We start from the raw sequence: 16,970 nt of genomic DNA, 5'->3' as shown, positions 1-16,970 counted from the left end.
TCTACATCTTCAATAAAAGACCTGCAGTTTCTCCGTCTGAATGCTGGCTCATCTCTCTCTATGTGTATGTTGTAAGTTAAATTAATGGTTGCATTTGTGGTTTGTATTTGTTTTCATGAGATTCACACACGCTGCTTTGATTAGAACAGAAGAAAACGAGTCGTAGCGTGGGTGAGGAGAGAGCGAGTGCAGGAAGCTAAGCTGCTAACATGTCGGCTAACGTTAGCGTCCTGGAACACAATAGGTTCCTAATACAGCTCGGTGGAACAGCACTGTTGTGGTAAATAACTTATATTAACAGTGACTACGTGTAACAGCACACAGGTTTAACGTCAAATAGCGTTACTTATTCATAAAGGCGCGCTGTTTAGTTTAGTTTTAGCAGCACTGAGACAATGTTTGTTTATAATATACTGTACGTCTTTACTCGGTGCTCCAGATATGAAAACCTTTAATGAGTGAGTGTGTACAGTGTTGAGGAGTCAGTATTTCACATAGCCATCGTTAAACACAGTTAGTGATGCGACTGACACTTCACTCCCGAGATGCTTTGCGCTGTTGACGTTATACTGGCGACTGGAGGTGGTGTTGAGTTTTACCCCTCATCATGGGTCAAGTTCAAGTACCATGTACCATTAACATCTTACAATAGTAAGAATGATTTCTGACACAAGTTTCATGTTTTTTTTAATGCAACAGCTTGTGAATAAAAGCATTTTTGTTGTTGTTTAATTAGAATACTTTACAGAAGTTGTTGAAGTGAAGTTACAACTAGTGGCTTTTTCATCCTTATCATGATTAACAGGGAATATGGGAATCCCCAGTCCCATGTCAGTACGATATTATCACTGGACTGGAAAGTCGGCTTTAAAGGAAGCTGAGGAAAGAGAGAGAGATCTATAGGTGGCGGTGATGCGGCCTGCAGAACTTTAACTGCTAAGATGCTGAGTGGGACTGAAAGGGAAACGTGTTGAAAAGATTGGGTGTGTGGAAGTACCGAGTAAAGCACAAGTAGAGTTCAAGACAAGATCATCAGAATATCTGTTAGATGTTAGAATAATTCAGGCTGGTTTGGAAAATCAGCTTTAGGAGGCCAGGAGGATGAGGGAGAACGACACGTACAGTTTGTAGTAATGTAAGCACGCTACTGTATTCCAGCTGCTGTTAACCAACATAGAAGAAGATATTATTACAATGATTATTATAATTATCCAATTACTCAATTTTGAGATTTTCAAGTATGATGATTTTATAAATATCCAGATTTTAAAATCAAATTTCCTCAGATTGGTAAAATTTTAAACCTTAAAGTTGAATTATTAATTAAATGTAGCTTTTTCGTTATAACTTCAGTTTTCTCTTAGCATTTCAAATTTTATTTGGCACCTACACAGCCATATACGGTATGATATACAGTGAAATGCTGAGGCGACTGTCGGTGACCTGAAGGCAGCAATGGTTATTCTGTGAAAAATAAATTGCACTAGGGTACAAGTAAATAAAAATTTTGAATATTAAAATAGAGAAATAAGAATATGAAATAAAAGAAAAATGTACATATACAAAAAACCTCAAGATGAAAAATTTACAATATGTAAAAGGTTTAAATAATGCAAATTAAGTTTAAATACAAGGGTTTACCATTTAATTAAAATCTGTCATCTGCCATGATTATTATTTCCAAACAAACTTAGCAAATAATTCACTCCTACCACACAGGAAGTCAGAGTGCCAGAGAAAAAGCTACATTTTACCTCCTCAAATGCCTCCAAAGTCTCAAAGTTTGAGATGCGTGGGTTGAGTGGGTACAAGAACGTGGGAACGCAGGACTTCTAACACACACGATTGTTGACAAATTTTCACTTGTGGTGTTTTGAGATTGGTGTAAGTGTGGGTTTGAGACGAAATCGCTCACAGAGTTCGGAAAAAAAGGCAGATCAGAGACTCTTAATGCGTGTGATACTTGTTTCTAAAATAAGAAAATGTGTTTCTGTTGCACCACTCCAAAGCTGCTGCGCTTGGTACAGAATTATTTATATTTGACGCTGACCGGCCGATCACCAGTCATGGCCTGTCAAACTGAAAACCAGCCAATTCTGTTCACTCACCGATCGACCGCTTCATTAACATTTTAAACTTCTTTACATTTTTTTTTTTTCAAAATGCTAGTTCTTTTTTAGGGGAAAGCAGCTAAAGCATTGTCATTAAGTAACCAGATGATGCCATGCCTTACATTTAATCATTATCTTCATTTGCATATCAATACATTTCTTTAGACAGAATAGAAAGATGATAATAGGAAGATGAGGGAGCTCTGAGAACTAGGGAGAGTTGAAAGCAGTATTAAGTCTTTTAGAATAGGGAGTTACTGATCAGGGAAGAAAGCATTTAATGTTTTTTTTTTGGAGGAAGAATGGACAAGAAAGTTGGCTTTAAGAAGTCGGGAAGATGAGGGAGAGGGAGATCTATAGGTGGCGGTAATACAGTTTACAGGACTTCAACCAAAGGCACAGAGCGTTACTAAGAGGAAACACATAGGCAAGATAGAGTATGTGAAAGTGCTGGATAAAAGCAGACAAAGGTTAAGAACAAGACCAGATCAGGGAAGGAAGCGTTACACATTTTTAAGGAAGGCTAGACTGGAAAATTTGATTTAATAAGCCGGGAAGATGAGAAAGAGTGATACCTACAGTTGGTGATGATGCAACCAACTGGATTCTAATTGCTGTTAAACAACAAGGAAAAAGACAACGGCAGAATAGAGTTGTTCATTTATGTTTATAAATATGAATAAAAAAGACTTGTAAACAAAGCTGTAATTAGTAGTTGTAAAATAGGCACAATACTATATTAGTGATACTGTTATGGATAGATTAACACACCTTTATTATTTGTAAATATAACTAAAGGCTGCATGGTGGCGTAATAGTGCTGTGGCTTCACACCTCTAATGTTTAGAGTTTGATTCATGCCTGGGTCTGTGTGCATGGAGTTTCCATGTTCTCCCCATGTTCTCCCCGTGCTTGCTGGGTTTCCTCTGGGTACTTCTGTTCTTTCCCACAAACCAAAAACATGCAGATTTGGCTAATTGGCATGCTGCCCTGTAAAGTTGTTCATGGTTTTAAGTTTTACTTGTTACGCTAGATAACTTGTTTTCCAAGTGTGAAATTATAGGGGAACCGGGGAATCTTAACACGCTCACCATATCACCACCTATCGTAGTGAAGTCGGACTTACTTCGGTCAATAAATCGATTCCCCTGCCCTGCTTGTATAATTGGGAAAAGGACAGTAGTCCAATTAAATGGTCTAGTTGAGCTTTAAAAAAGCTTGACTGAACTACGCATATAAATATACTGCCTGTAGAGTGTGAAGTGTTTGTAGGGAGTAAGCTGCTTTATCCTGGTCATGCTGCATATGTGCAGTGAAGTGCACAGGCTTTGACACACTCGTGCTCTGGGGGCTTTTTTATTACAGTAAATATACATACCAATGCGCAATTACTAAAATATTATATATGATTAAATAATTACTCATTGTAGCAGATTTAAAAGGAATGTAGGATACAATATAAACCAATATTCTATTGAATAATAGATTTTTTTAAATTGGTCGATAAACTGCATGCAGCAGAAGCTAATGTGTTTAATCTTCTTTTTAAATTGTAACTAAGCCCTCATATGTTATGTTTTTTGTTTTTTTTTCAGGTTTTGAGAGTTAAATTCAAAGTCTCCAGACAGTATCTGCTGAAGGAGTAGTCCGGCAACAAGACAGAAAAATGTCCGACTCCCTCGTCGTCACCTTCCAGTCCCAGCTCTCTCTCGTCATGGAGACGATTCTCAAGTCAGCCATGATGGAGATTACCAGGCTGGTAGAGGACAGCTTTATGGAGGAAGTGGCTCGTGGCAAGCAAGAGGTGGAACTGCTTTTGCACAGGCTCCAGTTTTCAGAGAGCAAGCTGAAGGAGAGAGAGAAGAGGGTACGATGTCCAGACTGTGGGAGATCTTCAGCCGGTGGAGAGAGGACTCCAGAGAAACCTACAGAGACACTGGCAGGTTAGAAGAATTAAGGCTTTGTTCAAATATAGGGTTAAATTCAAAGAACAAAAATTGGCTGATCGGTACAAGTTTAGAAGATTTGTTAGTAAAATATTAAGGGTGCTCCAATCAATCAGGCGCCAATCGGTATCAGCCGAAAATCACTTAATTTTAATAGATCGGTCGTATCGCAAATGGCCAATGATGTAAACTGATGAAAATGATGATGCAAAATCAATGAGACGACAGGCACATTAACATGCTGTTGCTAGGCGGGGAATAATACCAACTCTCTTTAAAAGAGGTCAAATTTACCATATGCAAAGTTATTTTTTTTATTAAGCAAAATCATGAGGAAATGTCTGCCAAAAGCTGTAATACACCTACCCTTATTCACCATTTAAGAACAAGGCAAAGTGAATAATTTGAGTATAAAAAGTTCTCCGAAAAGGCAGCAGCTAAATCTATTAAGTTGAGTCTCCCTCAACCACCTATGGCAGAAGCCCTTAAAAAGTTTAAGCCTTACTCTGCAGCGAGCAAAAAGACAAAAAAATATTATAACAAAAATAATAATAAAAAGAGAAATAAAGAGCAGTTCCCAGCTCCCATCAGGTTTACCGACTATTCAGCCAGACGCTACACGTTCTGGAAAAGGAAAAATCCACTGTCAAAAAAATCCAGAAATTCTAATATTTCTAAAAAGAATTCCTGCCCTTCCTTCGTACTAATGAGTGCCATTTTTGGCAAATACAAAGTGACTGATGTCTGTGTTTATTTAAAAACGTTCAGTACAGAGCTTCAATTTGTCATTCATTGGCACAGCTTTGTTTCATGTGCAGCATATTATAATGAGAGAGTACAGTAGGACAGTAGCATTTTTAGATAAGCATTTTGGCTTGTGTGAGAGCCAATTGATCCTAGTTGAAAATTGAAAGGAATTGAAAATTTTCCCCTTTTGGTTCAGGTTTCTTCATAATATACATGAAATAAAAAAAGAATGGAATACTGTATGTAGCATCTTAAAAAAGAAATAAACAATACTACAGGATAAATAGAACGATCAATCAAACAATCAGCGAACCCCTATGTCGCATATGTATGACTTTTCTTCAAATGAAATTTTCATTATTAAAATAATTTATGTGCAATATTTTCAGTCCTGTTTTGTAGATGATTCATAATATTCATAACATCTATCTGTGTATTTATAAAATTTCCTCACGAAATCGTATTCCATTATTTGTGTTTACGTTGCTTAAAATTTAAATTGCATTTCAGACTGAAGTATCGTGCTCATCAAGTTGTCCAACACAATATCACACACAGGAAAAACACCTTGATGTGAAATAGCAGTAGCAGGATTCTGAGCCATGATAAGACTTGAATTATCTAAAGTTTAATACCAATGTCAGTATTATCCATTCAGCTCAGGATTCAGGCCTAAAGTGTTTTTCAATGATTATCTGTTTACATTCAGTAGTTTCGTGAAACATTCATACTTGTCCTGTGACAGAGATTTATTTGATTTTTTTCATTTTTTTGCCTTGTAGGTGAAGATGCTCTGTGCTTTAGGCTTAGCCTAAGGGAGCAGTCTGAGAAAAGGCCTCAATTCGGGGAAGTCTGGAGCTCTACAGAGAGTCTGGGCTCATACAGAACCACAGAAACACACAGTGACAAAGAGAAGAACATAAATTCACTTGACAAAAGAGGGAAGCAGGAGTCTGTATCTAATACTGAAGTGCAGCATGTTCAGTGTATCAGTGCACCAGTCACAAGAACCCACGAAGCTTGTAGCAACTCCAAACCCAGAGAAAGTCACTGTAAGACACCTGTCACGGACTTTACTCCCAGTAAAGACATAGACTTAGACCAGTCACGACCCATACAAAGTGCTACAGAAGAAGACGAGGTCATGGAGTCTGCACAGTCTCCATCGTACACTGCTGTGAAATCCGAGCTACATCCTGATCCGGTCGATATTAAAGAAGAGGAGGAGATGCTCCCAGTGTGGGATTGCGGAGATGACTGCGCTCCTGCAGAAACAGACCAGAATCTCTCCGGCTCCTGGAATCGAGATGAAACACAGGTAGATAACTTTCCAAATGTAACTGCTCTCAACATGCCAGATCCATCATCACATGTAATGTCCTATTCAGTGAATTGTAACTCAGAGGTATTGCAAGGCATCAAGGCTGAGCCTAGTGAGGCGATCCCCACAGAGTTGGTTCACCTTCCTTTGGCTCCAGTGCCTGAGGGATCCAGTTCATTTGACCCTAATGAAAACAGACACTTGTTTGGTCCAGAAAGTCTTTTGAGTCATCCAGAGCTGTGTTTAGGTGAGAAACTTTTCCTTCCTTTCCCCCAGACCGAACATCTTCCAGTTCCCACTGAAAAGCCACACTATGGAAAATTGTTTGTTCCAGCGGCTCAGCTGAAGGTTCACATGCTCACACACCAAGCGAGCAAACCCCTGAAGTGTCCCCAGTGTGCCAAAACATTTGCTCACGACTTTGAGCTGAAGGATCACCAGAAGCAGCACTCCAAAGAAAGGCCTCACATCTGCCCGGACTGTGGCAAAGGTTTCACCCGCTTCAGCAACTACAAGCAGCATCAGAACATCCACACGCACGAGAAACTCTTCAACTGCACCCACTGCGGTATGAGGTTCAAAAGATCCACTCACTTAAGAATCCACCTCAGGAGACACAGCCGAGTGGGGAAGAGTTGTCCTTGCCGTCAGTGCGGGAAGACGTTTTTGTGTCTCAAGCAGCTGAAGAGCCATCTGCTGAAAGTGCACGGAACGGAAATGAACTAAATCGCACATTCCAGTGCACGGATCTCAGAATGCATGACCTGAACCCTGAGCCTTTAGTCTTTCTGTCTGAGCTAAGCCATGCTTCAGTTTTATGTCTCAAAATGTCTCACAGTTACAGAAAACAAAGAATTCAGATGTAATTCAAAAAAGAGGTTGATGCTTGAAAAAAGCAATTCTGAATAAATAAAAACTAGTTTTGCAATTAGCAATTAAAAGCACTAATTCTAAACACATGAAAGAAAAGCCTGATTTTTTTTAAAAACTATTTATTTATTTTTTGTATTTTTGCCTTGTGTCTTAATTTTTAGAAGCTGAAACTTTCACAACAAAGCACATTCTCTTAAAATTAAAATATTCCTTAGGACAGATTTTTATTTAATAATTAATCAAGTAATTTGAAGTAATGTGGAGATCCAAAGCCTGTCCTGAAAACAGGACACTGGGGCAGGAACAGTGGGCCTGAGTGAGGAATACACCCTGCATGAGATACTAATCCATTACAGGACTGCACAGCACAGCACACACGTTCACCCCAGTGTCATGTTTTTGGGAGGGAAAACCCAGAGGAAACCACAACTGACCTGGGAACGTAAGCAGACAGTAATCTAACTCAGTCAACCAAGGACCCAATATTATTGTGTGCAATAATATTTGACTCTATTTGGAAGCTTTTAATTTGTGAACATTCAACTAAAATTTTTTTTTTTATATAATTTACAAACCTACTGGTTTGAGAGTTAAGCTGTGAAAACCCACTGAACCCATTTGAAGGATGCAATCAGACAAGATAATACCTAGAAGTCCTCTATAATAATAAAAAATATAATCATTTTATAATGGTAGGTTGTGAATTCCACAGCAGTAATCAAGAGTAAAAAGTTATGTTTTCCTGACCCCCACCTTGAAAACCATGGCTTCAGTGTAATGGCCCATAAAAGTGCCCCATTTATTTGTTTAAAGACCCGAAGACATTTTGGTGTTGCTAAAGTACCCTGAAAAGTCATTTTCCATCACAATTAACACACCACATAATGCTAATGTTTTAAATGGAATATTGGCTAAGACTGGTTTCAGGTGGTCAGTCATTCTAAACATTTTTTGAGACATTTTTGACCTTAAGACTCCTGGAAGCTGCTTTAAACTCAAGCAACATTATAAGACAGAATTATAATCCAACATAAAGCTTGTAGAGAAGCTGACAGATAGAAGTCCTGCACTGTGGACAGTGCTGTCCCAAGGTCTTAAGCCACCCCTCATTTCTTCATATTAAATGAAATGAAATGATGTAGATTAAAATAAAGAAACAGGAACAAATGTTTTACTGTGACAGGCTGCAAAGTGCCTTAAGATACAATTTCTAACAATTGTCCGTCTATTACAACCTGAGCAGCAACCTCATTTCCCAATTCTTCTGTTCCAACCATTCAGCATTTCAGCATATTAATCACCTGCTTGATCATCTGTCATCTTCTGCACCTTTTTCTCACTGGTACATGCCTTAAGTTTGATGTTTTTTATGCTTAAATGATTGATAGGTTACTGTGTGGGTTAACAGTATAAAACATTTCTCTGAAACTGGTCAGACACAGGGACTGGACTGAAGGTGAGAGCCAAAAAAAATTCCTTCAGAAAGCCTGCAGAACTGTTTCTCAAGACCACATTTAACACAAGAGTGAGTTTGATTCTTCCAAAACTAAATCAGAAGAAATAAAGGGTGGATCGAGTGAATACAGTAGTGTGTGTATACAGTACCAGTCAAAGGTTTAGAGACACCTTCAGTGTCTTTTCAGTGGTTTTTGTTTGGCTTTATTTTTTACAGGCTAGGGCAGTATTTGATTTTTTTCCAAATGTAATGAAGTAACAAGTACAACAACAAAGAAGAGTTATTTTAAGACACACAGGTCAGCTGTTCAGGAATAGTTCTTGCAAGACCTATGCAACATCGTCAGGTGCATTTGCATGAAGCACGATGATGAAAGTGGCTTTCATGAAGACCATCCTATGAAAGCAAGACCAAAAGTTGCATTTGCTGCAGAGAGTTCATTTGAGGTTACCAGCATCAGAAATAACCAATTATCAGCACTTCAGATTAGAGCCGTTGCAGAGCACAAGTAGCAGATGCATCTCAATATCAACTGTTTAAAGCAGATTATTGCATGTTTTGGATGCCTTCAGCATTGTTTTACAATGTAGGAAGAAAAAAATAGTTTTCCACAAGCTAAATTTATATATTTATCAGCAGCTTTAAAAACATGCTTGACTAGAAAAACCTGTTCTTCAATGGTTAACATTTTTACACAAAAATGTACAGCCAACGTTAAGCAAAGAACTCCTCAGATACGTACAACAGACTGGTGGCGACAAAAAACAAAACAAAAAAAAAAGCCCAATTGCTACTCTACGTGGCCGCTGCAGAGAGATTTTCTAAACGCGCTGCATATATTTCTTTTAATTTTGATGATTATGGCTTACACATCATAAAACCTCAAAATTTAGTATATCAGAAAATTTTAATATTACTTAAGACTATTAAATACAGATTTTTAACACAGAAATGTTGAACTACTGAAAAGGTCCACAACACCTCAGGAGTGTCAAAGACTGATCGCTTTCATGCCACCGTGTTGCTGCAGTAATTCATACAAAGGGAGCTCCAACCAAGTATTGAGTGCTATATATTATGAACATATATAGCACTCAATACTTGGTTGGAGCTCCCTTTGTATAAATTACTGCAGAAAGCGATCAGTTTTTGACACTCCTGAGGTGTTGTGGGCCAGGGGTAGCTCAGTGGGTAAGGCATTGGACTATTGTTTGGAAGATCCCAGGTTCAAACCCCACAACCACCAAGTTGTCCTTGTTGGGCCCTTGAGCAAGACCCTTAACCCTCAACTGCTCAGATGTATAATGAGATAAAAATATAAGTCGCTCTGGATAGGCAAATGCCTAAATGTAAATGTTGTGGAAGCCCAGGGTGCTCTGATAGTGGTCTTCAGCTCTTCTGAAGGTCGAGCGAGTTCGCTGGCCAATCAAGCAAATGGATACTGTACCACGGTACTTAAAGCAGGTATTAGTACTTTTGGAAGTGTGGGCAGGTGCCGAGTCCTGCTGGAAAATGAAACGAGCATTGCCATAAGGTGGTCAGCAGAGGAAAGCATGTTCTGAAGTGCTCTTAAACTTCTCACATACACTAACCTTGAACCTGATAAAACATTGGACCACCACCAGAAGATGACATGGTTTCTCAAACCACCACTGACTGTGCAAACTTTACACTGGACCTCAAGCAACTTGGATTCTGTGGCTCTTCTCTTTTTCTCCTTTTCCAAAGAAAATGCAAATTTTACTTTCATCTGAAAAGACACAAGGAATGAATCAGTTGTAGCCCATGTCCTGTATATATTAGTGTGTGGTGGCTTGTGAATCACTGACTCAAGCTGCAGTCCACTCCTTGTAAATCTCCCCCAAATTCTTGAATGGGCTTTGTTTTACGATCCCCTCATGGCTACAGTTATCCCTGTTTTTACCACATATCCTCCTTCCATTCAACTTTCCATTAATGTACTGTACTTAGATACAGCACTGTGTGAACAGCCAGCTTCTTTAGCAGTGACCTTTTGTGCCAGAATGTCAATGATCGTCTTCTGACTGTCAAGTAAGCATTCTTTCTCATGATTATATAGCTTACTGAACTAGACTAAGAGACAATTTAAAAGGTCAGGAAACCTTTTCAGGTGTTTTAAGTAATTTCGCTAATTAGAGTGTTACACCATGAGTCTCCAATATTTAACTTTCACAATATAAAAATTTTCTGAGATTCTTAATTTTGGGTTTTCATTAGCTGTAAGCCATAATTATCAAAATACAATATACAGTATATTTTGCCTGGCCAAAAAAAAAAAAGGTTGGATATGACCATTAGAAATCATATCCCCAGTAGAAACCATAGTTATGTTTAATAGTGAAATTAAGAACATTTCCATACACAGTGTAACAAGATCTCATAGAATTGGGACTAAAGAGCTGTGTGTTTATAAGAAAACCAAAAAAGTTTTTTTCAGAACTTTGGACAGTTGTGAATTATGTGATTCTCTAAGCGTGAGGAATCGTTTTCACACATGAACTGGTCGCCACAGTATGTGCTGTAATTAAAGCTGAAGGTGATCAAATAAATGTTTTGGCCAGGCAGTGTATATGTGTACACACAAAGAAACAAATGTACATTAGATGTAGGAAGAACTGAAATAATCACAGCTAATTATGCTCACAGACACAAGACTTCTGCAAAGACATAAATCATAGGCAGATTAGAGCTCAGGGTGTTCACAAGTAATCTCTTTAAGATAATAACATTATTAATATTAATACCATTTGTCTGGAAGGCTGCATGGGAATCTGCAGAATGAATATCATGAACTATGCTGGGTTCCAGCAACCCTGCTGCACAAAGTGGATCAGTTCCCATTTAACTGTTTGGTTATTTATTTATTCATTTGAGGCGGGTTTGCAGATCAATCGGAAGCTTGAGCACAAATCTAGCTAGACCTAGAACTGCATAATTAATACAACCACCATTTTTTGGCTTTAAATAAAATGTATTTAACTAGCAAGCTTGCCTATAAATAATCTCATTGGTTAGCATTAATAAATATGACGGTTTTTTGTGTTTGCTTTTTTATGACGTGTTTTAACTGCCTGTTCGTTTGCATGCTGCAATGGCATATTTATGCGTTAACTAATTTTGAGCCTGATTGTACTTTGCATATAAAATAAGTGATTGAAGAATGAAGCACAGGAATATAAGATTCTATTGTACAGTATGGTTTTTTTTGTTTTTTTTTTGGCGGGGGAGGGGGGGGGGCTAAATGAGAAACTAATAAAGTCCTAATCAAGTTATTTTGCTCCTAAATCGTCTGAATAACTGTGTGATAAATAAGCAGTATTTCAACAACGAGGGCAAAAACTGATTACGTTTGTAATGTAGTCATTATCATGCAGCTTTAGCTAACTCCATTATGCACCACTGGTGTGCTTTGTGAAACTATCCTGCTAGTAAACTGATTAAAAAGGAATTTGGATGAACAGCAATCTGCTGAAGTCTGTCTGCACGCTCTAGGATGCTAAGGCTGATGAACTAAGGGACATCTCTGTCTTTTTATTTTAAGACTAAGTATAATTGAGATGAGAATTAATATCCGCAGAATCTATTCAAACACTGTAACATTATTGTTTATTCTACAATATGTCAAAAGTTAAATTAATGTGATTGATTATACATACTGAAACGCTTTGTCCCACCTATTTGTGACAGGATCTTTTAGGTTTTTAATCCATATGTGCTGCTGCAGTGTGTGCGATGTTTGTAGGCTTACCGAACATGTGTTTTGTTTTTGTTTTTTTAATGATTGAATGAAGGTTGTTGTAATATTCTGTACTTTCCCCCTCAGGAACAGCAGGAGATGCGAATGTGCTTCAGACTTTCTAAACTCCATTCGTTAGCTTCCCGCAGTCTCTTGTTTATCTGTGTGTTTTTTCCTCCTCTCCTGTTGTCAAGGTCCCACCAAGCATCTGACCTTCATGTGTATAGAAATAAAAAATGGTTTTATCCCATTATTCGCCTTAGCCTCCTGCCTGGTTCATCCTTTTTAAGCTCATAAAAAAACCTTTCTGATCGTTAATTACGATTTCTCAGACTTTCACTCAGTCACGACTCATGAGCAGGCTCTGAAGCATCATCTATCAAGTCACAAACCTTTTTAAAAGTTCTAAAAAAGTGTCTGGATATTGTTACAGAATGCGCCAGACTGGAATACTTAGTCAGATTTGTGTGTGTGTGTGTGTGTGTTTTTTAGACAACACAAAGGCAACCTGAAAACCCTCCAACAGACCTGGTGAAAATGTGCACGACTAACAGACAGAGAACATTTAGTGTAAGTGGTTATCTTTAAATTATTTTCGGTGTCTCTGAATAATTATATTTAGGAAAAAGTCTTATGATAATATCTTTTATGTTTTTTCCATGTTTCTGTAAGCAGGTGGTGGCCAGAGAGATCCTGACCCAGTTCCAGGTGTGGCAGAGGGCCTGCTATAGCCGAAACATTGAATGGGGGCCAATTACAGCAAAGGTTTTGTGTGTTCTGTTTTTCATTAAACATATTACAGCATTGTGCATAAGTTTTAACTTCCCTCAAACTATTCTGGATTTTGTCACTTAATAGCCTGGAATAGAAATGCACCTTACTAAGGTTATACCCTCTCTGGACAAAAAGTCTCCAATTCAGAAGGGCCTGTATCAAGAAAGAAAAACAAGCATAGAGATTGTTTACCTTTTTATTAACTACCAACTGAAGCACTTTGTGGAAGAAATCTGGTTGGAAAAAAAATCATAAATGATCTAGGGAATCAACAGATGAAATCATACCTGTGATTACTAGTCAAACAAAAGCATTTTCACACCCAAAATGTGACGAGAACTTACAGGATCAGGACTAAACAGCTGTGTGTCCATAAGAAAACCACTTGTTAATAAGAAGAAAGTTTCGATTTGCTAATGAGCATAAAGATATTTATTTATTTGTTTGTTTGTTTGTTTGTTTGTTTGTTTGTTTATTTGTTCGTTTATGTGATAGGGACATTGTACATTAATTCACATATCTGTAAATGTAGCAGAATTAGCCAAACATATTCTGACAGTAAAAACAATTACAATAACAACCCAGGACCATGCATTAGAATTCAGACCAATGGATAAAGTTCATGTGATTTGATGAGTTCAGACTGACCCTATTCCAGAGTGATGGGTGTGTCAGTATGAAAAGAGAATTGCATAAAGTAAAACGCCTATTATACATAGTGGCCACTGTACAAGGCAGTGTTATGATCAGGGATTGCTTCAGTTGGTCAGGTCTAGAATCAGCAATGTTATGTTGCAATAAATTAGGTCAGCTGATAACCTAAATGCACTAAATGACCAGGTTATATAATTAATGGATTTTTTTCTTTCTTTACTGGTGACACATGCATATTCCAGGGTTTAAACTTAAAAGAGTGGTTCTGGGAGCATGAGGAATTATTTTCACACATGTACGCAAAGCTCTGGGCATTATGTGCAACAAATTATTACAAGTTGTTTATTTATTGTATTAGTATTCACCCCCATTGCTGTGGGACTTCTAAACCAACTGCCCTTAGAGGTCACATTATTAGCTAAGGGAAGTCTAGCTTTGCTTTGAGTCCTCAGCTATCCAGTTTAACTTCTATCTGATGTTTGATGTTAACAAGCTCCTGACCTTTATAGTCATAAGGAAAACAAAGTGCACCCTCCTTCAGTTGTTTTATTAAGGGCAGATAGACAAGACGTTCCCAATAAAAGTTGTATTTCTGTGTGTTTTCAGATCATTTCTGCTTTACCGTATTTGTCTGGGAGAGAGACGGAGGTGATTGTGCGATGTACTAAAATGCTGCATAACCGCAGGGATTACCTTCGTAGGAGAGCAAAGGTAATGCACAAATAAAAACAAATACATTTTTTTAATGCAAAGTGGTTTTACTTTATATATGACACAATTTAGATTGGTTACTCGCCATCCAATATGCAGCAGCAACAACAATCATGGTGCCGCAGAACAGTGCAAAAACAAATTCATGTAGATATACTGTAGGTCTAAAGCTTAATTTAAGGTACACATCAAATTAAGCATAGGGATGTGCTTTTTGTGATGTTATCTGTGGCATAGGGTTTTCAAGTTTACACACTAAAATACATTCTGTGAGCACATGATCTGCAGGCTGGAACATCTTGTTGATTAGAGAGATCAGAGGAGAATGACCTCATATAATCAGAAGGCATCTCAGCGTGCACAACACATCATACCTTGAGGTGAATGAGCTTCAGCAGCAGAAGACTTTATCAGGTTCAACCTATTATCAAGACATTTTTAGGAAATGGGCTACAATGGTCGTATTGCTAATATCAAGCCATTCCTGAAGCAGAGACAACATTAGAAGGGTCTACGGAGAAAAAGAACTTGACCGTTGTCCAGAACTGAGTAGTTCATTTGCATTTCATTTGAAAATCAAGGTCTCAGAGTCCAGAGAAGGAGTAAAGAGGCACAGAATCCAAGTTGCTTAAAGTCCAGTGTGAAGTTTCCACAGTTGGTGATGATTTGGGGGTGTTGGTGTTGGTCCACTGTGTTTCTCCAAGTCCAAAGTCAACACAGCCGTCTACGAGGAGATTCCAGAGCACTTTATGCTTCCGTTTGCTGACGAGCTTAATGGAGATACTGATTTCGTTTTCCAGCAAGACTTAGCACCTGTCCACACTGCCAAAACAACCTCTTACTGGTTTACTGTTCTGTGATATTACTGTGCTTGATTGGCTAGCTCACTCACCTGACCTGAACCCCATAGAGAAGCTATGGGCTACTGTGAAGAGGAAGATGAGAAACAACTGAACTAACAATACAGATGAGCTAAAGGCTGCTATCAAAGCAATCTATTTGTCAAAAGCCCTGACTAATTATTGAGAACAAGGCTCTAAAAATTTTACTTGCGTGTAGGCAATCTAAAAAATTTTACCAAAAAACACTTGTATTTATGCTACGATGAATGTGACAGGGATCACACTTTTTTTTTCCTTCTGATGTTTAATATAAACATTACCTTAGACTATTGAGCTGTATCTGTATGATTATGCGTGTTGGTTGATTAAATAACTGCATAAAAGTGCAGGGGTTCCTAATAAAATGCATGGTGCGTAAATATGTTGCTGATTGTATGTGCATAATTTCATATATCCATATTTTTACTTCAGCTCAGAGGTTATGTATGAGGAAAGATAATATTTTATCTTTCCTCATACATAACCTCTTATTTTTATCATAATTATTCTGTTAACCTAAAATAATTAATGTGAAACATAAATAATGTGGAAATCACATATTTAAAATACCTCTTATAAATTCCACCTTCTTCATATGAGCACTGGGATTTAGGGTTTAATTCCAGTTAACACAGAAGGCTCTAGTCTAATCTGATCCACAAATGGGCGGCGATCCTTTTGCTGCTCACTCCAACGTGGTTTCACATGTAAGATAAGTGAAAACGGAAACAGCAGAAACAGGTGTGGATCCTGCACAAGACTTTAAGTTTTTGGTGGATAAGATTGAAGACTTAATTCAAGTGACCTTTCACAATATAATTGCAAGTTTCCTCACGGGGAAAAGAAGGATGACGGGGATCTTTCTTTTTGACTTCACCATTCAACACCATCTTATCAGGTGTCTTCACTTCTTCCAAATGTTTTCAGCAAAGCTGTGTGTGCAGTAGATTGAAAATGCCTCAGTGCCAGACAGACCAAACACTGGCATCTGCTTTGCTAGATTGGTAGTACTGTCATCCAGCAGGCTGGGACTGAGAATGATCTAAGCCAACAATACAAAAACGCAGCCTGATTAAATGAATAAAGAAGGTAAAAAAAAAAAAAACATCTGACACCGTGTTCATTTTTATCCACAGGATGCAACTCTGGAGAGAAACAATTTGCCTATGGGCCAGAGATATGTTTTTCATCTTCACAGTGGGAACGTTATTCAGCATGTGTAACTGTGAACAACACGCTCTTTGTACTCTTGATAAACTATTTATAGTCTGCTATTGTATTTATTGTCTTTTACTTGTCAGTGAGTTTTTTGTACATTAAAGTAAAATGTCTTCCAATGTTTAATTTATATTCGTCTTCTATAGCAAATTTGAAAAAATGTTCTTAGACTTTTTGATTTCTTTGTTATTTATTGTTAAATACACCACATTTTACTAATATACATACAACTTTATGAGCAAAAGAATAAACCGCACATAAAGAAACACATGAACATGTAGTGATTTCTTAATTCATTTACGCCTTAAATGTCCTGTATTTTTTTATATTGTATTAATGACAATCAATTGGTATGCAACAAATAAGATTTGTTGGCTCAGGCGGTTGAAATTCCTGCACCACTTTTGAGTTGCTACTGTTGGACCTTTGGGCAAGCACCTTTACCCCTTGCCCATATTTATAATACCCATCCCCTGAGATGTACAGCATTATCAGATATGAGTTGTGGCAGACAGGGCATC

General features: G+C 37.8%; 1 protein-coding gene across 5 annotated transcripts; it reads left to right on the top strand.

The window, feature by feature from the left end:
• si:ch73-109d9.1 (zinc finger protein 420) lies at positions 1-16,723 on the top strand. 5 transcript variants are annotated; one of them, XM_053501280.1, is made up of 7 exons: positions 171-280; positions 3,707-4,054; positions 5,587-6,122; positions 12,704-12,781; positions 12,887-12,976; positions 14,246-14,350; positions 16,368-16,723. In XM_053501280.1, exons 2-7 carry the CDS (start codon positions 3,778-3,780, stop codon positions 16,452-16,454), a joined length of 1,173 nt encoding a protein of 390 aa, XP_053357255.1. In that variant the 5' UTR covers positions 171-280; positions 3,707-3,777; the 3' UTR covers positions 16,455-16,723. The 5 variants fall into 5 exon arrangements, with proteins under 5 accessions (XP_053357252.1, XP_053357251.1, XP_053357255.1 ...); XM_053501279.1 differs by lacking the exons at positions 12,704-12,781; positions 12,887-12,976; positions 14,246-14,350; positions 16,368-16,723 and adding an exon at positions 6,402-7,094 and having other exon boundaries at positions 176-280; XM_053501277.1 differs by lacking the exons at positions 171-280; positions 12,704-12,781; positions 12,887-12,976; positions 14,246-14,350; positions 16,368-16,723 and adding an exon at positions 1-64 and having other exon boundaries at positions 5,587-7,094.
• Positions 16,724-16,970: the final 247 nt, after the last annotated feature.

Source organism: Clarias gariepinus, chromosome 8, assembly GCF_024256425.1.
Source record: "Clarias gariepinus isolate MV-2021 ecotype Netherlands chromosome 8, CGAR_prim_01v2, whole genome shotgun sequence".
Taxonomy (NCBI): domain Eukaryota; kingdom Metazoa; phylum Chordata; class Actinopteri; order Siluriformes; family Clariidae; genus Clarias; species Clarias gariepinus.
This window is presented reverse-complemented; position numbering and strand designations above follow the sequence as displayed.

What these genes read in the sequence shown, in the direction of transcription:
- si:ch73-109d9.1 (XM_053501277.1), top strand. Translation starts at nt 3,778, where the DNA reads ATGTCCGACTCCCTCGTCGTCACCTTCCAGTCCCAGCTCTCTCTCGTC. An exon ending in ACCTACAGAGACACTGGCAG is followed by an intron (nt 4,055 to 5,586) that starts GTTAGAAGAATT and finishes TTTGCCTTGTAG; the next exon opens with GTGAAGATGCTCTGTGCTTT.